Source organism: Natrix helvetica (assembly GCF_964273705.1).
Source record: "Natrix helvetica genome assembly, chromosome: 4".
Lineage (NCBI taxonomy): Eukaryota > Metazoa > Chordata > Lepidosauria > Squamata > Natricidae > Natrix > Natrix helvetica.
In genome coordinates this window covers 106,304,639-106,330,771 of record NC_138550.1, presented here as the reverse complement: position 1 = coordinate 106,330,771, position 26,133 = coordinate 106,304,639, and the positions used below count along the sequence as shown (strand labels likewise).

General features: G+C 36.3%; 1 protein-coding gene across 2 annotated transcripts in view; it reads left to right on the top strand.

Moving 5' to 3' along the window:
* The window catches only part of ATP9B (ATPase phospholipid transporting 9B (putative)), a 136,835-nt gene that overhangs the window by 44,402 nt on the left and 66,300 nt on the right, over positions 1-26,133 (top strand). For both annotated transcript variants that reach the window (XM_081950525.1, XM_081950526.1), the window contains exons 8-11: positions 6,867-6,961; positions 15,354-15,434; positions 17,903-17,978; positions 18,970-19,046. In XM_081950525.1, the coding sequence (XP_081806651.1) occupies positions 6,867-6,961; positions 15,354-15,434; positions 17,903-17,978; positions 18,970-19,046 (329 nt within the window). The remainder of the gene's footprint in view (positions 1-6,866; positions 6,962-15,353; positions 15,435-17,902; positions 17,979-18,969; positions 19,047-26,133) is intronic.

The window sequence follows — 26,133 nt, the reverse complement described above, 5'->3', positions numbered from 1 at the left end:
ATCAATGCATTAGTTTTAAAAAAAGCCAACCAACCAGAGGAATCAAAAATTCTCTCTTTCAAATATTCTATTTTTTCTAAACAAAAAATTATACCTACTTTACCTTGCAAATTATTATTTGCAAACAGTAACATGAATTTTATTCCTAAGCAAACTTGAACTATTCCTCTTCATATTCCAGTGCAATCAACACATTCATAATTGATTAGATGACAGTTAGCTCTCCCCTCGTGTTCTTTTTTAATGTTCTAAAAATGGATTCATTACTTGGATGAGACAAAATTGAGGTAAACAAATACTGGAAGAAATATTTTAAAGATTTGTATGGTATTAATTGTGATATATCAAGAAGTAGAATTGAAACAAATTCTATGAAGGCCAGCGACCAAGAAAAAGCCATGAAAAAGAAAGTTGTGAGAAAGTTGAAAAATGCTAAGGCTGCAGATGTGGGTGGTATAACTAGAGAAATGTTAGTAGTTTTAAATGTATGTATTACTGTGATCAAAACCCTGAAATATAAAAGAGATTTGAACAAAAGTCTAAAACTGATTCCAATAAAAATATTAATACAAAGAAGCCATCTCACTATGGATTCTATATAGCTTTGATGTTTGTTTTATAAGGAAAACAAACTAACAGGAATGAATGCAAAATGCACATCAGGATTAGTTTGTTAAATATGTGTGCCTTTCATTTGACAGAATTCTGATTCAAAGTGTCTGGAGGTGAAAAAGGGAAGTGGGCAAAATTAGGGAAGTCAATGTAATTGAACAGATCATTAACAAATGTATGAATGTAGAAGGGATTTTTTTTCTTTGTTGGCTGATTTATGATAAAACTAATAGGCTTGAGTTGCTGCATGAGTTGGAATAGATTGTCAGTAATATGTTGAGTGGTATATGACAAAGTGAAAATGTTTGTGAGAATAAATGAAATGTTTAGCACATGGTTTGATATTGAGAAAGGAGCATAACAAAGGTGTATTATGTTTTCTGTCATTCAATGTACCGTATTTTTCGGACTATAAGACGCATAAGAGTATAAGTCGCACTATGATTTTGAAGAGGTAATTTTTTTTAAAAAAGGTTTTGCACTCTACATGTCTCCCAAACCCTCTGCACGCCTCATTTTTTGCACACAAAAAGGGGGGGGGCATGCAGCGCTTTGAGAAGCTTGCAGAGTGCTCCTGGGGCTGGGGGAGGCAAAAATGGCCCAGTTTTTGCTCATTTCTGCCCTCTCCAATCTCCGGAGCACTTTGCAAGCCTCCCAAACCCTCCATAAGTCCATTTTTGCAAAGGGGGTGGGGTTTCAGTAGGTCAAAAATGCTGTATTCAATATATAAGACACACCCAGATTTTCACCCTCTTTTTTGAGGGAAAAAGGTGCATCTTATACTGCGAAAAGTGCTGTATTTATTGATACATAATGAACACTTGTGATGTTAGACATGTATGTTGGTTGGAGATGTGAATATTTGTGTACATTGTATAGAGATCATGACGTGACTGGATAGCAATCCAAATTATTTGTAGCAAATGTTGAAAATATTATATAACGATGCAATCAGGAGGATGGATGTGAAATATGAATGAAAAACAAAAGTAGTTATACTTGACAGGAAAATGGAGTGAACAAATGTAATAGAACATGATAAAACATATGGAAGAAATGAATAAATAAATATATCTATGAAATATGGGGAAATTAAAAAAATTATATTTCAAGACATGCAAGTATGCTGATTTAGTTTGATTGTACAGAAATAATGAATGAAGATCGAATCAAATGCCTGAAAGAAGGAAGAATGAATGGATTGGTAGAATAGGGAAGACCAAGAAAGTCATTACTAAATGGAATAAACTAGATCCTAAAAGGGAGAGAGTATCTGTGGAGATTCTCAGTCATTCAGGTCATAGTTGTCTTTTTGTTTCTTAAAAAGGCAATAGAACTGTTTTACTTTGAGGAAGAAGAAAACTTCCTTAAAAGGAGGAAGAAGAACCCTCTCTCCTAGAGGAAGAAGGCATACCAACCTGCCATCAGAACTGATGAAGCTTCTTGGATGAGAAGCAAAATGTTTTTTTCTTCATCAAAGAAAATGCAGTCCAGTTGCCTTTTGAAGAAAAAAAAAACCTTTGAGAGAAAAGGGAGAGAAGTGAGAAGATTAAAGAACAAAAAGTAGTGTAGTATGGATATTGTAGAAGTAGATGGTTTGCACGAATAAAAAAAAGTTATGGAATGTTTAAATGAATGGTGTTAGTGCAAATTATATTTAGTTATATTCCATTTCTTTTGTTATGTACTTATTTTTTTTTTTGTTCTCTCTGCTTTCCCATGATAATTGCTTACCCCAAATGCAAGCACGAATCTATTTGGCTCTGTTTAAATGAATATGCATCCATAAGAATCAACTGCCAAAAGTACTGAAGTTTATTGTAACTTTGGTCCCTTGTCAAATTAGGATAGGCAAATGCAGATCTTACTTTCTTTTTTAATAGATATACCACTTCCAAGGTCACTGGAATCCATTAATATAGGATATATTCTTATACATATATGACCTCTGAATCAATTGATTACAGCAAAATATTATAGTCAGACTAACTGATTTTATTATTGTTGCCTGCCCAGAGTCTGAGATCGGCAGCTATAGAAATTGAATAAATGAATAAATAAGTCACTTAATGATAGCCCTGCATTTTCATGAGATTGCTTCTTGGTATATATTCTGCTGTCTCCTCTAGAGGTTTCATTTAAAAATGCCTGATTAGTATGTTTTTTAAAAGGTTAGTATTTTAAGAACTAAGAAACAATAATAGATTTGTTGAACCTGAAAAGTAGATCAATATTTTAAAAACAAATTGTTGAAGATGAAGGTTGCAATCATGTGGCCTTTAAGTCAGCAAAATAGCTTCAATGTTTGAGAGCTCAAAATGCTCAAAAGTTTCGAATTGCAGTGTTATTTAATTTAGTCCATTATTTTTAATTATAATGTGCAGAGAGAACAATTAACCTAATTTGCTTAGTTTTATGCCAAAAAATGTTTATATGTATTTGGAAACCATTGTCCTTTTGTCCATATTAAGACTGCATTTTGCATTAAAAGAGCCTAAACATGGTTTGATCTACTGGTGGCTTTTATTGTTACTCGTAAATTCTGAATTTGAGCTGAATAGCAGTGCTGGAAAGGGAAAGATGAACATTTTCCTCAGACTTGTTCTTCAGTCATGCTTCTAGAAATAAGTACTTTATAAATTGAAGCTATGCTGGAAGTCAGAAATATGGTTTGGGACTTGAATTCTTCGAAGCTGTGTCTGTCTTAAGATTCTGTAGCTTCTATAGCAATCTCAGGAAAAAATAGGCTTGGTTGAAGGCAGGACTGTCAAATTCCCGTCTCATGGGCCAGATGCGTCACATGCCCACCCACAATTCGGGGGGGGGGAAGTCCCGATATGTCATGTGATGTTGCCGTGTCAATGTGAGTTTGACACCCTGGTTTAAGGAGTTACAGTCTGCTGCTTCATGTGTGCCTCTGCAGCCTCCAAAATTCATTTGTTGTTGGTTGTTTAAATTTGTAGTGCTGCGCTTTCTTACAAATGACAGAAAATTCAAGAACCATCAATAAAACTTTAATTGAAGGCAGATAGTTCCTTCTTATAGGTAGCATTAAAAGTTTCAAATTTTCCTAATTTCTTCTAAATCTATATTTGAACATTGTGTAATGTGAATATTATTGTTTTGCTTTGAGCATATTCTGGTTAATTCATGCACATACTATTCTACATTTTTGCAGAAATAAAAGTGAACCCATACATTTAACTCTGATGGATTTTAATTTTGTATGGCATTTTCCCAACATGTCTGTTGTCTTAAATGTGATTGGGAAAAATCTAAATATTAAGATATAAAACCAACATAAATTCAGTGACCATTTTAACAAATGGAGTAAATTACTGCTAATTGGTACTATAAAGAATAAATATTGTGAAAAAATTAGCAGTTACATAACAATTATTGTATAACTTTTGCACACCTTATTTATTTATTTGTTTATTCCTTCTTTCAGTTTTTAAGGCAAGTACCTATTTGCCAACATATCTGGGCTTCAAAAAAAAAAAGATGATAACCTATAATTGACAGCAAATAATATCTTTTTTAACCTCTACAGCCTCTGTATGATAGCAGTGCCAAACAAGTAGCAAATAGGAATACTGTAGAACCATTTCTGAAAATAGGTGAGGGGCTTGAAAAGTGAACAATATATTTTACTAAATTAAGATAAAATACTTAAGTCTTTTCCACATTCCCTATTAGTTTACTCCGCATTTGCAGGCTTTCTTTTGTAAAAGGAAGAATAATCTATAAGATGATGGCTTTTATTTGAGTTATAAAGTAGCTTATTTCTCCAGATTCTGTTTCTTGAAATTAAGCAAGACTTAAGGCTCAGAATTGTCCTTTCAAGCTATTGCAGTTGCTGCTAAATAAGGGAGCAAGGAAGGTTTTTAAAACTCTCAAATTAGATACAGAGTCAAATAATATCTCTTTGCTTATCAAATGATCTCTTTGCTTGGACTTCTCATTAACATCTTGCCTGGTTGCCATGGGTGACTAGAAAGTGTCCCCAGGTGGTTATACAAAATTCCTGATTTGCAGCACATTCCCCAGGATGATTCTATCCTTTTAAAAAATAAATAAAAATCAATCAGACATGCTCAGTTCTGTGCTGATTGAACTCTCATCAATTATCAAGCCAGTTCTTTAATGCCTGCAGCTTTCATTGTATTTTATGAAGAGCTTTGCTGCTTGTATCCTTTTTGTCAGCTATAGTCCAATAAGTTCATCTGATGACGGGCTGCACCCATTCACATCTTATAGAAGAAAGTGGGACTTACTTCTGAGTAAATGTTCATTGGGTTGAGTTGTTAATCTTTGTTTTTGGAAAGGGAAAAATGCCAGATGAAAAGTGTCAAAGAACTCCATTTGAAATTCAGCTCCAGTTATGTTAAGAGGAAATTGTGACATTTGAGACTTTTTTGCAATTCAGGTTTGTTAATCAGCCCTCAGATGACTTTAAATTACTAATACTTAGAGTTCATACTTACGTAGATTATTTTGCTGAGTTCCGGGTCAACAGCTATAAATCCAGTTCAAATGAACGGAAAGTATCTGGAAATTAATAAGCTTCATTAACAATTTATTGGGCACAATTTATTATAAACATGCTATATTGAGCACAATTTCAGTTTTGGTAAGTTAAAATCTCCCTCCACTCCAAACAGCCATGCTAGGAAAATGTGCCTTTTTTTCCAAAGCGGTCATAAATAGTTCTTCAGATAGTTGCTGATATTTTTGTAAGCGCAGAACTTTTGTGAGTTTATTGACAAAATTGCTTTAGCCCTGATTAACACCACAAGATTAAAAAGCTATTTGGCATTGATAAGGGTTAGGAGTCACTGATGTAGTATTATTGTAATTAAATGTATGAGAAATGTTACAGCAATATAAATTGTTCTTAGCTTTAAAAAGAGTATAGTAAAATAATAATGCATACAGTGGTATGACTTAATTCTGTGCAGTTGTTTATTATTTGAATACATACTAGTTTTCACCCATTCTGTTCACAAAAACAGTCAGACAAACAATGCCTCATTCTGCTGTAAACCTTTAAGTATCCAAATTTCATTTTAAAATGTTTGAAAACATAGTTCCCCAAAGCCTCAGATAAAAACCAGTGAGATTTTTAAAAATCCACATTTTTTTCTGACATACCTAAATCTAAAAATTGATATACCATTGAACTTATTATACATAAAAAATATTATTGTCATTAAGAAACTTGATTAGCAAGCACAGTTTGACAATGGATACATTGATAAAATATGATGTGTGAATGGTGGACTGATTCCCAGTGTGAGGCTTTTTAACATCAGTGGGCCTGTTCTATTACTAAATCAGAATAAACCTTATGTAAATTATAACTAAAAGAAAATCAGAGTAAATGCTTTTGGCATGAGTTACTTCTCATCATCTTTAGTATTGCTGATATAATTTTATGCTGTTTAAACTTCATTATGCAAACTTAAGAATTAGTTTATCATGTACATTAAAAAGTTTTGCCAATAGTGCTAAAGAATGATTTTAAAATGCCTGGGTAGGGGGACATTTTATTGTTTAGGTTTTGCAGTAGTGATCGGTATTGAAAGCTGAGTTGGCACAAACTAGTCTCTTTTTCTGGATAAAAGGGAAACGGACTATGAGATAAGTTATTGATGAAATTAACTGCTGAAGTGGAGAGGAAATGCAGCTCGCCGATACATGTCATAGTGTGAGCTCTATTAAATGAATATATGTGCAGTCAACCATTCAGAGGAGCCACACTGGTCTTGAACTGCATTGATCTATAGCATAATTCTAAATGAAATTGATGGATGAGAGCAGTCATTGACAGGAAGGGTAAAGAGAACCATGAAATGTCTTGTATCTGCAAAGTATGATGGAGAATAGACTGTTGATTAGAATATACTACAGGAGTCTACTGTTCTCATGTTGTCTTATACTTATTTACAATGTGTTCAGTTTCAATAACTGTCTGAAAAATGCTTGCCTTGTATTTTCTAGAAGTTAATTATTTTGTACAGACTGTACTCACGCCTTTTTAAAAAATAGAAATGTTTTTAAATTTGAAATACAGTACTAGTAAAACTGTCTATAGGATTTTTTTTCTTTGTGTCTTATGCTCTACCAGAATTAACAGTGATAGAATTATAGGAGACTTCAATTTAAAAAAAAATCATAGCTCAGTTTCTATTTTAGTGGAATCTAAAATATGTAATGTTCTTGGGGTTTTGTTTTGGTTTTGCAATTTTAAGGTTCCTGTTTTATTCGAACTGATCAGCTGGATGGAGAGACAGACTGGAAACTAAAAGTTGCTGTTAGTTGCACACAGAGATTACCAGCTTTAGGGGTAAGCATTTTGGTTCAACCTTTTAGTCCTTTCATTGCAGTTAAATAATTACTTGTTTTGGATTCTTTTTTTAATCAAAATATATAATATCAAACTCCTGAAATCAATAAATATTTCAACATTTTAAAAGCATAAGATAGTGAGAAGAAGGGCTTCTAAATTGTAGCTTCAGAATTTCTTAAGAATATCTGTGGACTGTTCATTATTACTTTTTATTACTTTTTATGACTCTATCGGTGAGACAAATTTAAGGGCCCATTTCAAATATTTTTAAATGACTCCAGTCAATTTCTCAAAAGCTTGTGTCTTTTGGGAGGCATCTAGTACATGGAACTCAAGTGGAAGATTACTTCAAATCCAGCACTGACATATGTTGGTCCCTTTAAAAAGTTATGCATCTTTCTAGGCTTGCACCTTTCCATGTGCTTCTGGGGAAATACTTGTTTGTTGTAGAGAGGTATGTGATTACACCCTGTCACTGCTGACAGGAATGGTAAGTGCGCTCACGCCTAATTCAAAGGCCTTTTTCAGCTTCAAATCTGAATATTACACACCAAGACTTCTTCCCACATATGACCAATTAAACCCTTAGATCTTTTGCAATGTGAGGAAAGGGTTGCTGCCAAATGAGCAGAGTTGGATGACTACTATGAATCTCTTTTCTGAATGATTTGCTCATCGTGGACTGGGATCTTCAGAGGGCTTAGGCACCAAGTAAAGAAAGTGCTTTTAATTTTTTTTTCAGATCTTTGAACTATTACTATTTATCCCAATTTTTATAAATGGGAATGTATTATTTTTATTTATTTTTAATAATATTACCTTCAAACCCTCAATCCATGATGATTAATACACACACTAAATCAAATATTTAAACACTGTATCAAAATATAACTCTTATACCATAAAGATAAATAAATGGTGGTATTAATATTACAATTTTAAAATTAGGCCCAAGAAAGGACGAAACCAGTGCAAATCTTTCAAAGCTCACTGGATGACTTGGGGCCAGTCATCTCTCAGCCAGTACTTGTTTTAAGGAAAAATGAAGGCGGGGGTCTTTTGAGTTTTGGAGAACATACAAGATCAAGTATTGTTACAACATTGCATTTATTTGTTAATACACAGCTATTACATCTATGATGCAATAATGGCATTGTTGTATTTTCATTGCTGTATGCCATTTTAGTTATATTCAGAAAGTTAACTCTACAGAGATAAGACAGATTCATAAAACTGGTCTTTTAATAGTACAATGAGCTTTATTAAATTTTAATTTTTGTTAATAGATGTATTATTTAATGTAGGTCTGTAGGCAAAAGGCTGATATTTCCTTTAATGCATTGAGTCTGTTTTAATGTAAAACCAATCTAAGATTTTTTTAATTGATTTGTTTTATATAAATATGATAAAATACAAATTAGTTTGGCACTGGATATTCTGACATAGTTTACCAAAAAAAAAAAAAGAATTTTCACAGGAACATAGAATATAATTCTACATACAAAATATAATAATCTGCTTTGCACAAAGCAAACTCTTGTTTTATAAATAAAGGCTGTTCTTGTAGTTATAAGCCATCTGAACCATACGGCGAACTGGGATACACATATTTTTAATGGCTCAGGAACCACAAATTGTGCAAGATGCTACATCTGTCCATGGTGCTTTGAACTGTTAATTCAGAACAATATCCCTGACATGCTACATGATTAATTTTGAAAGTAAAAGAAAAACAGATGTTCAAAAAAAAGCACCCCAAAATCCAATAGATATTTTCATCAGTTAGGCTAAAATTAAAGGATAGTTGTTCAAGTTGCTCCTGATATGGAGAGCATGGAACAGAAAATTAGGAAATTTGCCTAAAGAGGAAATGAGTACAGGAATTTCAGTGACTAATTTCCTAAAGAGAGGTTTCTCTTAAAGAGAATCTACTTGAAAATACAGTGTTCTGATTTAACTTTTGAACAGTTGCAGGAACTGGGTATGTCTAATTTAATGAAAAGAAGGACTAGGGGAGACATGATAGCAGTGTTCCAATATCTCAGGGGTTGCCACAAAGAAGAGGGAGTCAAACTATTCTCCAAGGCATCTGAGGGTAGAACATGAAGCAATGGGTGGAAACTAATCAAGGAGAGAAGCAACTTAAAACAGGAGAAATTTCCTGACAGTGGGAACAATTAATCAGTGGAACAGCTTACCTCCAGAAGTTGTGAATGCCCCAATACTGGAGGATTTTAATATGATGTTGGATAGCCATTTGTCTGGAACAGTATAGGGTTTCCTGTCTAGGCAGGGGGTTGGACTAGAACACCTCCAAGGTCCCTTCCAACTCTGTTATTCTATTCTATTCAACTTCTGTGACAATAGTTTTCTAAGTGTGAATGGTCCTTGTTACCTTTATAACCATGTGCCCATGGTTATAAAATGAAAACCAGATCTTGGTAGCTATTTGAATTTCACACTTCTTTGGGTTTGATGCATTTAACACATGTTCAAATGGTAGGTGGATATTTATGGCTTTGTTGGGTATTTATGATTTCAATACTCCTGGTTTCATTATCTACAGTTTAGCTGGAAGGGAATCCCTACCCTTAATTAAATAAGGAAATTTCCACCACTTATTTGCCTCAGATGTTGGGATGTAAGAATGTAAGCCTAGAATTCGTATCACATCACCCACATGCATGACATTTTTGTATCCACATGGCTTGCTGAGGACACTGCTGTTTTGTGAAGATTCTTAGAAGGCAGGCATTATAGGAAAGTGGAAATAGTGCTAGAGAGAACTGCATTTCTTAGGAAGTCTTAGGATCCAAGTATTGTTAAGCTTCACACTATATATTATGACTGCTTTTTACCATCTTCACAATAACAAAAAAATGCACCAAATAAATGAGTGAAGAGAATAGCAACAGCAATTTACATTCCTGAAAATCAAACTATGGATTTTCATTAAATCTTATTGCATTGAGTGCTACAGATCCTGGCAATCTGTAGATATCCTGGAAATAGTCACTGATATTTAATAGCTTGTCAAATATTTTCCACAAATTGTCAACATTTGTAAGGATTTTGTGGTTAGAATGTAAAAAAGAATGGATGATTTCTGTTTTACAGTAATTCTTGAATGCCACCTGCTGGGCTGCTACTAAAATGGCTGAGGAGAACCTTCAAGCTTATCCTTCTTTCTTAATTTTTGCTTATTGTACTCTTGCACAGCTTTTTCCATAATACCACTACGCTCAAAATCTGTCATCAATTTGACTCATGCAGGTTGTAGAGAATGAAAAAGTTATGATTTAAACAAATGAATATTACCATATAACCCAATAAACCATTTCAGTTTTCAGTGGTAAAAAGCTGTTTAATGAATGTTTTAATACATGCTTGGCACAAAACATTTGCTAACAAATATCAAGATTAATAATTTAAATAAAATATACATTCAATGGTTATTTTGGCAATTCTATTCTGACTGGTGATACAGTTTTCAGGTTAGAAGACATGACTTTTTAGCAACATTTAACCGTCAGTGTTGCCAATTCAGCTTAATTTTTAATGTTATAAAGCTCTGGTTCATTAGGATAACATTTCTTCTTATTGATAAATTGTTGTGGGTTTAAATTAGTAAAAAATATTGGTTTCTTTTATGTAAATTATTTGAACAAAACAAAAATAGATTCTGCTAAACAGATTAAAGCAGAAAAGGGTGGAACCAAAGACTATTCAACTTATAAAGACAGCAAAACATGTAAAACAAACAACAATAAGAACAAACTTAATATATAAAATAAGGTTTAAAAGAGAAAAGAAACAAGAATTGTATTGAATTAAGCAGTAGGACTTTGTATTGTAGTTAATATACTGTTGGTAATTGTCATTCATTTCCAAACATCTTTTGCATTATTATCATGGTCTGTCAATTCCATCATCAGACTGCATAAAGACTGCAACTTTATCTTCAGTGGCTCCTGGAATAAATAAACAGGCAAAACTTTAGAGCTTTCTTAAAGAACAGATGACACCATCAAAGATGATCACTACAGATTTTCTTGTCTTCCCGAACCACTTAATGCGATCAGAGAATTAAAATTTCAACAAGTCATTTAATGATGCCTGAGCTGTAAGGACTGTAACACCCAGGTTAGGTTTCTTGGTTTCATAGTTATATGCACAGTAGTGTTTTTCTACACTGTGTATATTCTTGAATAGGCTTCTTTGGCCTAAGTGATCAAGTAAATTTATTAGCAGCAATGAGGTCACTGTAATTTTCAATAAATAGTGACTTGCTGATTTATATCAAAAGATCCATAAAGCAGTAAACAATACCATTTACATTTAATTAGTTTTATTGAACCAGAAACAATTTTATTTGTAATGAACTACATGTTATGATTAAGGATGTATTTTAATGATCTTTAAGTAAGGTGAACAAATGTTGCCCTTGACCTAATAGAGGAAGTTTTTCTATATTATTGATAACTCCAGAGTGATTTCTAAATTATTATTTTAGAAGGAAGGAAAACAGTGTTATTATTGTACCATCTCTTAATTGTTTCAGGACCTATGGAAATACTTAGATGTATCCTTGCAAAATAGTTTGCTGAAATTCTTCATCCTTGTTATAAGCAATTACAAAATCATGGTTACAATTGTATATATTTGTAATATAAAGTGTTGTCAATTTCTCATGCATAGAAACTCTTAGTATTTGCATACAAATAGATATGCATTTCTGGCTCATGGCAATGCAAAAGAGTTAACACTATTTTAAAGATTCCATTGTATAAATATAAATGACCTTAAAATGGAAATTTATAATCGGTAGAGGGCAATGATTAATTTGTTTATTTCAAATTTAGTTATAATGTTTATAGATCAAACTAGCATTCTTTTTGTTCTTGAGACAATTTTGGACACCAAATTTTTTTTTTCAGGTAAAATAAATGTTTAAATCATCTCATTTGCTTCTAGATGAAAATTTGTTGCAAAGCGTGGAGTCTGTAAAGAAAGAAAACTTTCGTGCTTGGCTCACTTCATTAATAGTTTTTATTGTATTATGAGTATGTGTGTGGTATTAGTTTTCTGCCGTACTGAGACTCCTATTTTTCTGTGAACAATTACACACATAATAGCCTAGATTATCTAAATTGTAGGTGATAACAGATTGAGAAGAAATGAATGATGCAGATATAGGACACCACTTGTGTATTAGGTTCATATGAATTATTTCTCAAGAGGCTGATGAAAACTAACTTTGAAGAACAAGAATGCATTGAATGGAAGCTTGTGTGAAAGCTTACAATAAATGGTTGATGATTTAGCATTAGAACAGCTGATTTGTAGTGGAAGATGTTGAAATATGATTTGTGCCCTTAAAATATGAATAAAATAGTTGGATGAGCTAGTATACATAATTAATCAGAACCTGAAATGAAAAGTGAAGTTAGAATTACATTCTTTTAAAATTAAATGAAACACAAGCAAACACATTTGCTTACTTAGTTGTCCTACTGCTTTTATTCAGGTACTTAATGCATTGCTGTTAAAAGATATTCCAGATAGGCATATATTTGCCTAATCCAGGTACCTTTGAGAATACTATACTTGTAGCACTAGCTATACTAAATAAATGATCCGTGATATAGGCAGGAAAGCTCTATGTTTCTATATCTCCTATTTTAAAAAGGAGAGGGATTTCAGAAACAAGCAGAAGGATGAACCATTACAGATCCTTGGGTGAGTACTACTACTCGTAGGCACAGACGACTCTTCCAAGTGAAGTGAGGGGATTTCTTGTTGAAATCTGTTCCTAAATAAATAGAAAGAAGATACTTGCTTGCTGGATATACTTGCTGGTATAAAGAATAAATGCAGCTGGCCATTTACTGTGTGGCCACTCGTCTACATCTGTGTTTACTAAATGTAAATATAAAACATAATAACAACCTAATAAAATGCAGTGTTATGCAAAACAGCTTTCATAAATAATCTCATGATAAAGGCTTACTTGGCCTTTAGAAATATTAAGGCTATAAACATAACAATATATTCTAAAGTGTTGAAAATTAAACATCTGACTTAGCTAGAAATAATTTTATGGACATTTTCAGGGAAGCTACACCATAGAAAATTGTTAGGAATTATTGAATATCATTTTCTTAATCAAGGCTTCTGTAGATTACACGTTTAGTTTCTCCAGTTGGAAACTTTTGGATCTTAGACTATTGGTATGAACTACTATATACATTGTGCATTCTCCTATGCATATGTATTTCAGATATTCTTCAACTACCAATTCATATTATTTCAACTTTAGTTTTTAGGCTGCCTGGAGTCATCTTGTAGAGGAGGGGAGCAGCAAAAAACGTAATAAATAAAAAGTTTTTTAGATCCATACATGAGATTGGTCTTGTTCATTCTACATGTCTACAAGCAACCATGGTGCTTTACCTTTGAACACCTCCTTATGTAAATGTCATTCTTGCAGGATCGGACATTATAGTCTCTAATGGTTACATCTTAGAGAGAAACACATTGAAAATTGTTGTAAAGATGCCAGGCATTTATAGAACTGACTTATTAAAATTATTTTGCTAACTAGTACATGTTTAAAAGGCTGCCAATTCTGAGTCTAAAGAAGCAATAACCTTGAAGACTCCCATTTGTCAGTCTTATGTATAATGTTGTAGAGAACCACAGATATTAGTTACAGTACCTGTTACATTAGTCTGTTTCTTGAAATCATTAAAGGACAGCCTCACACACAGTTTGGCTAAATGTATGTTAAGGGCCCCGTTGTATTACCATTCATAGTAGCAGTTTTACTTGGTGCCCTACATATTTCTTTTGTGTATGCCGCCCAGAGTCAGTTGTTGAGTTGGACAGGTGTAGAAATCAACTAAATGAGTAAAGAAACATCATTACAAAAATGACACAATGGTACTTTCATTTGTGACATCTGGAGTTCCTTCCATCAAGGCCTAGTAAAACCAAATTTAGTAGGCACTCAATTGCCTTTGTTCCCTCCTTCAGTGGTGATAATAATCTGATATGATTGTTGTTTTGAAAATTAGAATTTCTAATTGGCAGGCAGTATTTAGTAGGAGATGCAGATGGGACTCCTTAGCCTGGAGTTGGGCCCTCAGGGAAGATTTGTGGGATATGTAAGGTAAGATATGATCTGCCTTTTGCCACGTAAGGTATGGCAAAAGGCAGATCGTACTCGAAAAATACATGCCTTTTACTAGTAGTGTGTTTCAGTCCCCCTGTATTTAACCTTTTCATCCAACCTGGCTTTTGACTGTTGCTGCTGAATTCCAGGAAAGCCTGCAGTAAAACTCTTATCATATGGTATACATTACCGAAACCTGGGTGTACATTGCGGGAAGTATTTCCCTGCTCAGAGATATGCCCACCTGAGTTTTGGATGTGGCAGCAGTTGAGAGTCCAGGGCAGCAAGGAGGTAGCCATTGTTATCGAAGATACTTTGGAGACAATCAGAGACTGTCTCACAGGAAGTGTAACTCTGTTTATTAGAATCAGTTGGGACTACTGCTATGATACCAGCCTCCCTACTATTCAGAGTCATTAATTGTGAGCTGGGCAGTTACATAAATTTTAAAAATAAATAAATGAATACAATATCTTAAGTTCTGAAATGTTTCAAATCGAGCTTTGCATAAGCACAAGAGCTAATACATGTGATCTAACAGATCAAAGAACCACAGTAATAGGTAACCTTGCATATTTCAAACAATGTGTGTGCAGTTATATATATTAATTTTGTTACTTCTATACCAGGATTAGATATAATTTGGACATTAAAGGACTGCTGTATAGTGATGGGAATTGATTTAATCCTTACTTTAGCAAGTATTTCAAACAAGGAGAAGATGTTCAGAGAGTAGGAATAGGCTTTACATTGTAGGCATCAAAAGTATGATGGAAAGTATGTAGGCATCAAAAGTATTTCCATATTTTTTGTTATTCATGCATCATAATGTTAATAATGCAGATAAGCTAAATATATTCACATTCTAAACTATAATGCTATTTTTTAAATTACTTGAGGACAATCCATGAAAAAATCACATTAATTGTGCCTATAGTACAAGTAAAGTCAAAGCATATGTCATTATTTTTTCCCAACATTTCAAGTAACATCTATAATTTCATTGTATTTAAGTACAATGACAATAAAGATTATACTTAATGTAGAAAATAAATTCTAGATGAAGCATAGGGAATGCACAGAACTTCCATTCTCCAATTTCTGCTCTATTGTTTCCATATAAGCATGATAAGGTAGATGTGAGGGATTGAGAAATCAAGACTCTATTGAATTACCATTGACATACAGAGATATTTTAAAAATTATGTGTTATAGGACCTGTTTTCAATCAATGCGTATGTTTATGCTCAAAAGCCTCAAATGGATATTCACAGCTTTGAAGGTACCTTTACACGGGTAAGTAGTTACTGTAAGTACTCATTCTTGCTCTACTCATTTGTCTTAATTGGCTTAAGAAGGAAATACTTTTAAAGGTAATTATGTGTCTGAATAGTCAGAGTATGAGTATTTAGTGTAGTTTGATACTATTCCATTATACTTCACCTCCTTATGCATGTGGAACACTTTTCAAAAATTTTGGCAATTTTAAAATGAGAGCTATGTAGGACATGGGCTAGGAATAAATATTGAAGGGACATTTGTTTCTTCTATCGAATCATCCGTATTTTGATGATGGTTCACAGCACGATAAAAGCCATTCAAGGAGAATAAGATTTGCAAATGTATACCAGAGGAGAGCCCAAGATGGACTTTTTTTAAAAAATAAAAGTTGCACAATTCAGATCACAGTCACGTTTCAAGCAGTGCCCATTGATTGCAGCATATATCATGCCAGACCAGCTGGAAAATGCATTGATATTTTTCAAATCCATAAAAGAATATTAAAATAAAACCTGTTGTTTATCATAATTGGTTAAGATCAAGGAAAAGCAGGGGTTTTTTTTTCCATTCTTCCATTCAGCAAGAGGCTATTTACCCAGCAGGCTTCTTAGTACCTATTGCTAGTTTAATAAAAACTAAACTAGCTAAAAACTAACAAACCATTTGCTCATGCAAATGGCTAAGTGCAGTTTCTGATTCATATTCTGCTGCTACACATGCAGATACTCTCTTAAAATGCACTGTTTATGCTTATTAGCATTTCAGGAGGAGGAGGAAGAAATGCAGAGTTTAATCTCTTCCCTTGTCCACACCACATGGCCCTGCCAAATGAATCATTAGCTTCCACAGACTGTTTTTTTTAGCCCTCTTCTAGTCCAATGCAGATTCCAGAAATGAGTTAGGTGGGAAAATTGTAATTGAAAGAAAATAGTTGAGCTTCAGCTACTGATTTCCTTAATTCTTTAACAATCTATTTTTCTCTGAAATAGGACAGATTCCATTAATGCTTACAGATTTTTATCTACTGTCATTTGAATTGTTACATCAATTTTAAATAAAATTGCATACTGTTGATAAAGATAAATGCATATGTTAGAGGAGAAGGACGAAATAAAAAAGCACGTTTCTTCTTAGCTACCAGGCTACATTTGGGTAGCAAGGAAATTTTAAGGTTTATCAGTTTACTGTTATTGTTTTGTTTCTTTTCCAGTGTGCTAGCAATATATTTAAATCCTGGATCATTATTTTATTTCTAAAGGTTGATATTTTCTAGTTACTATAATACTGTATACTGTTACTGTACAGTGTACGGTACTGCTGTGAGTGTAAATTTTCCTTATTAAGTGATACTTAGTTCAAAGCTCAGAAGTTCATAATTCTCTCAGGATTTCAGAGGTTAATTCTCTTTACCTGGGAGAATTCATTCCCATAGCCCCAGGTGTTTATTGCAAACTAAGCCTATAATTTCATTAAAAAATATATTCAATTTACAAAATAACATCTCAATGCCAGTTCCCAAATGTATTTTTTACAAACAGTGGATATGATTTACAGATAGTGTGTCTTTAATGCTTGCATACTTGCATAGAAGTCTGTCATTTAATAGCAAGAGTCTGGAAACTTTAGGAACTTCAGTTACCGGATACTGTAATGGCAATGAATGTTCCAGACTGTGAGGGAGGCCAGTCTTAAAGATGCGTCTATTAGCATGCTTTACAGAAGTCAGATTTGGAAATAGGGGAACTAATAGATACCTACATATGCACATATGAAAACATTCCTGATATAATCGGGTGGGAATATGCCATAAGTAACAGTTTTAATAATAATGTGTGTGTGTGTGTGTATGTATGTATGTATGTATGTATATATATATATTACAAAACACAATTTAAAACAATTCTTAGGTTCTTATCAATACTTTGTGTGCATGTATTTATTGACTGCTCTACTCTGGTGAAGTCAGGGAGGCATACAAAACTAATGAAATTATAAAAGCAGCAAAAAAGTTTTAATCAAACAGACAGCTCAGACTAAAATAATCTAATAGACAACAAAATCAGCAAAACAAAACAAGCCCTTGAGCAAATAATCAGCATTAACACCAAAAAGCCACAGCCACTAAGTCTTGTTAGAATTGAACCGAAATCTGTTCTACACCTTGCTCCAGACATTGAGTCAATATACTGGGGTTATTGTGTTTTACTGATTTTTGTATTTATTTGGTGGTTTTTAATTAGGTGAAGCACTCAGAGTCACAAATGTAGGATGGGCAGCTATACCAATATAATTCAGTACCATACAATACATTTTCTGAAATTACTTATTGTTTCTTTTTCATTTGTAAGTCTGGATAACAGACAGGTATTATTTTTTCTGTTCCGAGTCATTATTCTGATGTTTAATATTTTTATACATATTTGTAAATAATTCTTTACTTCAGAAATACAATTTTAGCAACCAGTCCTCTTTTTTTTTTACAGGAAGACAGTGATCCAACTGTTCATGAAAGCCTAAGCATAGAAAATACACTATGGGCAAGCACTGTTGTTGCGTCAGGTAAAAAAAAAAAAAGCATAGTTTGGGAACATGTGACAAAAATAAATATTTCAGTTTTCACATTTTTATTCATTTTTTTCTATTAACCTTTTTCAACCCTAGCTTTTTAAAAAAATCATCAGGTTCTTTCTTGCTTAATACTTGTCTATGTTCCCAAATGCTACTTGTATTATCTTTAAAAGAATTATTAGGTTAAATATTTCCCATGTTCTTTTTCCAGCATGATAAAGTAAATACCTGTATACAGTCATGAAAAGTTTTCTTTTGATTCATCAAAAAGTCCTTACATTGTTTCATTAGCTTTACATAATGATAGGTGAGAAATGATGGCAGGTAATTTTGATATGAACATTCTGAAAGGGTTTTAAGTCTGAATAAGAATGAAATGAAATTCTTATACTTGGATGTTTTGGGCCTTTGTGCTTCAAAAGGAGAGTTACAAATTCCCATTCAACAAAACGTCAGGATCATGTCAAATTATGCAGTTGCATTATGTAGAATCATTATTACTAAAATGTACTCATGGGACTGCTTTAATAAGCGGCAAGAAAAACCTTGAGGAGGAAGAGCTGCAGCCAAAACATCAGTCAGATAAGAGAAATATCACCTGAAAGCAGGAATGGAGTTTGAGAAAGTGTCTCAGACTGAATGCTTCCTAGTTCTGTTTAGGAGAGAGGCAGAGAGGGGAAAGGCACATACAAAGTTACAACATTCTGTCAGTGCAACCCAATAATAAAAAGTAGTTTTAATATTCACGCCTGTGGTGTTAAAATCTTAGGAAGAATGCTGGCAATGGAAGATACTTCTGTTTTAGATATCCAATGAATGAAATGTACAGACCAGACAATTCTTATGCCATCCATAAAACCTGAAGAGAAATTTTTAGATTAGTTGGTGATACAGACTTGTGGTTTTTTTTTTCCTTTTGAAATGTTCGATTATAACACATATGATAAGACTCCCATATAACTCTTCCTTATATTTGTTCCAGGAACAGTAATTGGTGTTGTTATTTACACTGGAAAAGAGACTCGAAGTGTAATGAACACATCAAATCCAAAGAATAAGGTAAACTGGCTTCAGAATTAACAGAAAGAAAACAAACATATCTACTATTTTAGTTAACTTTTCCTATTAAAACATATTTAAACTCTAAATAAAATATTAGGTTCCTTTTATTGTTACCAATTTTAGGGCGGGGCATTAATCTGAATTTGCAGAAGAAAAAGTGATTTGGATTATCTATGGGTAATCATATACCACCTGCAACAGACCTCTAAAGAAGTGAAACTCTTCTTTAAATTCCTTTTTGCAGCAACATTTCAGAGATGCCAATGGTGCTATGTGCATTCACATGCATGTTCCATCTTACTTTTTGCCACATTTTCCTAATTTGTGTTATCTATACAGATAATTTATATGATTGTTTTTAACATTGATATTCTGCCACTGCTGGAAGAAGTATATTGGGATCCTCTTCCAATTGATGATCTTAATGGCAGAGGGATTCGAGCAGATAACTATGTTGGTGGATTTTTTTTTCATAAAGAATAGTTCTCCATGCATATTTTTATTTTATAGGTAAGGATCACCTTTATAAGCTGTGAAGTACATAGCTTCCAAAACAAGAGTATAATTTTTAAAAATATCTTTGTTGCTCTTCCTTATTTTTAACCCTGAATAAAATTGGCTTTTGAAAATCTAAATGCTTTTATAAGTGTATCAAACGATTCAAAAGAATAGTTGATGATGAGATTAACTGCTGTATTGTTCAAACTGGGTTATGGTTTCAAGATTGTCCAGTTCTGCTGTAAATCCACTAGAATTATTGAAAACAAGCTTTGTGCCTATTACCTCTCTCTGTAGCCTGAAATAATATGGCAGGGGGAAAAAGAGAGATTGGCTAACAATAGTATGAGCATTAAAAGGTGCTAAGGATTTAAGCCATAAAAATATTGTGGAAGATATAGAAAGCTAGTCAGATGGCTAGGAGTCTACTTCTTTGTTGCTTTTTTATTTGAAGGTTCTTATTATACCGTGTTTCCCCGAAAATACAACACGGTCTTATTTTCTTTTTACCTACAAAATATGGCTTGGGTTTTATTATGGTGGAGGGTTTATTGTTTTGGGGTTGCCGGGCGTTTGCTCTCCTGCGAGCGGGCTCCCAAAGAGCCAGGCACAGCCTCATGGGTGAATGGTTGTGTTGCACTGTCACAGAAGCGCAACACAACAGCCATGAAGTGACCGTGCTCACAAGCAGCCACCCAGCAAACCCCCTTTGCAGCCGGGCACAGCACCATTCACTGACCTAGGGATATCGCCAAGCCACAGGAGTGCCTGTTCGTCGCCTGGCTCCCGCGGCTTGGCACCTTCCAAATTCCAGTGAATGGCGCTCTGCATGGCTGGAGAGGGGGGTTGCACGAGCGGCTGTTCCGCTCTCGCTCACCCACCTCCCAGCCTCACGATGCATGGCCCAGCTCTCATAGAGCCAGGGCACATCCCAGCCTGGCTTTTTCTGCAGCTTCCAAACCCGAGTCTTTTGGCAGTGGCTGCTCTGGGTGCACGCTTTATGGTTGTGGGCCAGCTGCCTGCAGAGCGTACAACCATAGAGTGCACCCAGAGCGGCCACTGCCAAAAGACTTGGGTTGGAAGCCGCAGAAAAAGCCAGGCTGGGATGACGGCGGCGGAGGGGCCCTGGTTCCATAATGAGAGCTGGGCCATGCATTGGGAGGTGGGTAAGCAAGAGCGGAACAGCCGCTTGCGCAACCCCCCTCTCTAGCCACGCAGAGCGCCATTCACTGGCATTTGGAATGCACCAAGCCGCGGGAGATGGGCAGAGGCAAACAGGTGCTCACGCAGCTTGGCGATACCCCTAGGTCAGTGAATGGCGCTGTGCCCGGCTGCAAAGGGGGTTTGCCGGGTTTCTGCTCGTGAGCGTGGTCGCTTCATGGCTGTTGTGTTGTGCTGCTGCGACAGTGCAACGCAGCCATTCACCTATGAGGCTGTGCCCGACTCTTTGGGAGCCCACTCGCAAGAGAGCAACCGCCCGGCAACTCCCCTTTTCAGCTGGGCACAGCACTGCTCACCAACCTAGCGGTATCCCGAAGGCACCAAGCAACACGATCACCTTTGCCTCCCCCCAGGTTCCCGTGGCCTGGCACCTTCGGGATACTGCTAGGTTGGTGAGCGGCGCTCTGCCTGGCCGGAGGTGGGGGGTTGTCCAGGGGGCTTATATGCGAGGGGGGCTTATATTTTTGCCCACCAGAAGAATGTGGCATGGCTGTATTATGAGGACATGTCGTATTTTCGGGGAAACACAGTAGGGATTGAAACAGTGAGAACATATCTTGAATAGAACTGCTATTCTTCTTTATTTAATAGGATTTCTGTCACTGAGATCATAGAGCTCTTTTTTTTAAAAAAAATGTTGCTGAAATAGTAACTCGCTTTCTCATGCCTTCCAAATACCACTGATTTGGTATTTGAAAGGGTATGTGCATATATGGGTGTTCCATATCCTTCCACCCTTCTGCCATCACAACGGGTGAAGCTTCTTGGATGAGAAGCTAAATGTTTTGTTCTTCTTCCTCAAGGAAAAAATAGTCCAGTTGCCTTTTAAGAAAACAGCACCTTTGAGACTAGGGTGCTCATGTGTGAATATATCTATTTCCACACGCACATACATATACATACACACACATAGAAACATGCAGATGCGCACTTGCGCATACATACACATATGATTATGTTGCATCAAATTGTTTTTTACTCCTAGCGACCATATAGATAGATTTTCTCCATGATGATCTATCCCTAACCTGCCTTTTAGCACAGAACTGTCACAATCTCTCTCAGCTGGGATTGAGAGTGAAATAAAGGCTTCTGGCTGTTACTAAACCTTTGAGTAGCAGTTAGTGCCAAAAGCAAATATATACTATTGAAATAAGTCAGAATGGTTGAGAATTAGTCTTCTGTAGTTCATCACTATGACAGTTATGCCACTGATGCTTTGCAAAGATCTATAGTTTGCGTTTTATAACATTTAGATCAAACTGATGCCATCTTCTAGAGATTTAGAGTGAAGCATTATTAGTGTTCTGATGTTACTGAGTTGAGAAAATTACATCACAGCCAGGTAGGAGGGGCAGAACTGCCTGGTGTCAGTGAAAAGAAAGATGACATTTCATAAACTGAAGGCCAATCCAGAGGAGAGTTTTGAAACGTTATGCCCAACCTAATCTGAAAGAGACTACCTTTCCACATTTGAAAAAAGCCAGCATTCTGGGACTTCATTAGCAACCAGAGTTGGGATCGACAACTGTTGTCATTATGCAAAGCAGTCACTTAGGCCTCTCATTTTCAATTCTGTGCTACAAAGATTCGCCTCCATACAGCCATTTGGTAGTGGAAAGCATGGCTAAAATAATAATTCATTAAAATGTAATTAAAACTTTTCAATAACTTAAACTGAAAAAAATTCTTGGTATCTATTCCAAAAACAGCGTGAATAGAATTCCAAATGGGGTGTTTTTCACAACTTAAGAACAATAAATACTCGCTCCTAAGTCCATCAAGCACAATTCAGTGAGTGGTGATATGACATTTTCTTCCTTTCTTAATGTATAAGCAGTTTCTATGTATCAGATAGCTCTCAGCTTTGTATAGCTTTAAATTAAAAACCGAAACACTAACAATTGAATTTGGGAAGGAATTAGTAACTGATCCCCTGATCGTCTCCCATCTGAACAATTGCAATGGACTCTACAAGGGCCTACACTTGAAAAGCACCCATAAATTTAAGCTGGTACAGAATGCAGCCGCTCGAGCGATCTTGGGTGACACAAGGATGGCATATGTCACATCTCTGCTGCATGAGCTGTAATGGGTGCCAGTTTGTTTCCAAATTCACTTCAAGATTATGACCTTTATACCCATATATGACATGGGGCCAGATTACCTGCCTAGATATCTTCACCCCATTACATCAGCCTGTGCCACTCGGACAGGAAGAGATGGTATACTACAGACTACAGTTAAAGAATTCTGACTGAATTCTGACTGGGTCTAGGAAGAAAGCCTTTTTTGCTGCTGTCCCCAACCTTTGGGACATTCTGCACCTATCCCCCAAAGGTGAGGCAGGCTCCCACTTTCCTGGCCTTTAGGAAATGCTTGAAGACCTGACTCTCTTGATTTGCTTACAGCCCACAGAGGAGCACACAGCCAAGGAGATGGTTAGCATCCCAAAGTCCCTTCCCTGCCTTTTGAATTCTCATTTTAATTATTCTTGGTTTTAACTCTTTTTATTATAATATTTATATGTAGCTTTTATGTTTTTATGGATATTTGTATACCATCCAGAGTTGCTCTATGAGGAGATGGGTATTTTCCAAACATGAAATACAAATAAATAAATAATCAGGTCTTTCAATAGAGGTATGATCACTGTTTCTGTTTAGATTAGCAGGCTATTTGCCATATATTCTTTTGAAAAGAGCTTTAGGTGCCTAGCAGGATAGTCTTTTATATAGAGATTATTACAAAATATCAAATTTTCTTGGAAGAGCATTGGTAATAATTGTCAGTACAGCCAGTTTAGGAGTCAGCTGTTATTTGTTCCTTGCCCTTGAATCTGCCACCTGGAAGGCCAGGAACAATACAAAAACAAAAAAGGTGTCTCAGAAAGTAAAATTATTTTTTTCTCGGAGTACCTATGTGGATTGAATAAGAGTCCCAGATCTTCTGATGAACAACATTGTCTCCATAGTTTCCACAGAGACAATGTAGTTCAGGCCATTCTAACACCTGAGGCTGCAGTCCTTTAATTCTTTTGCACCTTTATTTATTTATTTATTTATTTATTTATTTATTTATTTATTTACTGCGCTTCTAGACCGCCCCCTCTCCCAAAAGGGACTCGGGGCGGTGTACAGTCCATACAAGAAATACAACATAATATAATTAAATAACTGAACAATTAAAATTGTTAAATAGGTAGATAGGTAAATAGGTAAATATGGAGGAGGTTAAAAAGAAAGTTAAAAAGAACTGTACAGCTGAGTAAAGTATATATAAATATAATTTTAAAACCCCTAAAAATATCACATAAATTAAATTTAAAAGCAATTCCCCTAAAATAACCAGTTAAAAATATGTCTGCCAGGAGGTAACAGTTATAATTATGCCAGGCCTGCTAATCGGAACAGGTGAGTCTTCAATTTTTGTCGGAAGGAGCGGAGGTCAGTGGTGGTTCTAATGTCGGGGGGGAGGTCATTCCAGAGGGTTGGGCCCATCACAGAGAAGGCCCTACTCCTTGGCGTCGCCCGTTGGCATTGCCTAGTGGACGGCACCAGGAGAAGCCCCTCCCTGTGAGAGGGAATTGGCCGCAGGGATGTGTGTGGGAGGATGCGATCCCGCAAGTAGCTAGGTCCTGTGCCATGGAGCGCTTTAAAGATGGTAACCAAAACCTTGAAACGCACCCGAAAGACCACAGGCAGCCAGTGCAGCTTGCGCAGGAGAGGTGTTACGTGGGAGTACCTGGTACTCCCCATGACAGCCCGCGCGGCTGCGTTCTGGACTAGCTGCAGTCTTCGGGCGCGTCCCAAGGGCAGCCCCATGTAGAGAGCGTTGCAGTAGTCCAGGCGAGACGTCACCAGTGCATGAGTGACCGTGCGCAGGGCATCCCGGTCCAGTAGGGGGCGCAATTGGCGCACCAGGCGAACCTGGTGGAACGCCCCCCTTGCCACGGCTGCCACATGGTCATCCATTGACAGCCGGGCATCTAGGAGGACGCCCAAATTGCGCGCCCGTTCCACAGGGGGCAATTGTTCGCCCCCTATGGCCAGCGATGGAATCAGCTGGCTGAACCGAGGTGCCGGTAGCCACAGCCACTCAGTCTTGGAGAGGTTGAGTTTGAGTCTGTTGTCCCCCATCCAGACCCCGACGGCTTCCAAACACCGGGACATCACTTCGACAGCCTCGTTGGGGTGGTTTGGGGTTGAAATGTACAGCTGGGTATCATCAGCGTACAGATGATACTCAACCCCAAAACCACGGATGATCTCCCCCAGTGGCTTCACATATGTGTTGAACAGGAGAGGCAAGAGGACCGACCCTTGTGGCACCCCACAAGTGAGTGGCCTCAGGGTAGACCTCTGCCTCCCTGTCAACACACATTGCGTCCGGTCGGAGAGGTAGGAGCCGAACCACCGCAAAACAGTGCCTCCGACTCCCATCCCCTCCAGCCGGCGCAATAGGATACCATGGTCGATGGTATCAAAAGCCGCTGAGAGGTCTAATAGGACCAGGATAGAGGAACAACTTCTATCTCTGGCCCTCCAGAGATCATCCACCAACGCGACCAAGGCTGTCTCCGTGCTGTGCCCGGGTCGGAAGCCGGACTGGCGTGGGTCTAGATATTCGGATTTGTCAAGGTGTCGTGGGAATTGCTGCGCCATCACATTCTCAACAACCTTTGCTAGAAAGGGAAGGTTGGAGACTGGACGATAATTAGCTAGCTCCGTTGGGTCGAGTGAATGCCTCTTAAGGGCCTCACCACCGCCTCTTTCAAGGCAGTTGGTAAGGATCCCTCACCCAGTGAGGCGTTCACCAGGCCCAGAAGCCAGCCTCGTGTCACCTCCCAAGTTGCCAGTACCGCCAGGAGGGACACGGGTCCATTGAACATGTGGTTGGTCGCAGCCGTCCATGCAACCTGTCTAAATCCTCGGGGGCAACAGAGTCAAACTCCTCCCAGAATGGTCTCACAAGACTCACTGTTGACGGCTCGTCCGGTCCACTGGAGAGGGCCCATCCGCTCCGGATCTGAGCGACTTTGTCCTGCAGATATTCCCCAAACCTTGATTAGAGAGATAGCTATGCAGAAGGAAGGACAAGACAGAATTAGCACCTCCAGAGTTCTATCTTCGCATCATTGTGTTTTAAATATTAATTTAAATATATGTCTCTGCCAGAGAATACGTGAATAAATTTGTAATAGAACGTAGGATGCTTTCTAGTTCTGTGGAATTTTTGATTCCCAAATATGAGCTTGTAACGTTCCATCCTATAGTCAGAATGCTATTATGATTATTTAATTCTTGATAAAGAACATTTCAATCTGTCTGGGAGTTTTTCATTCAAAACTGCAAATAATTATTAG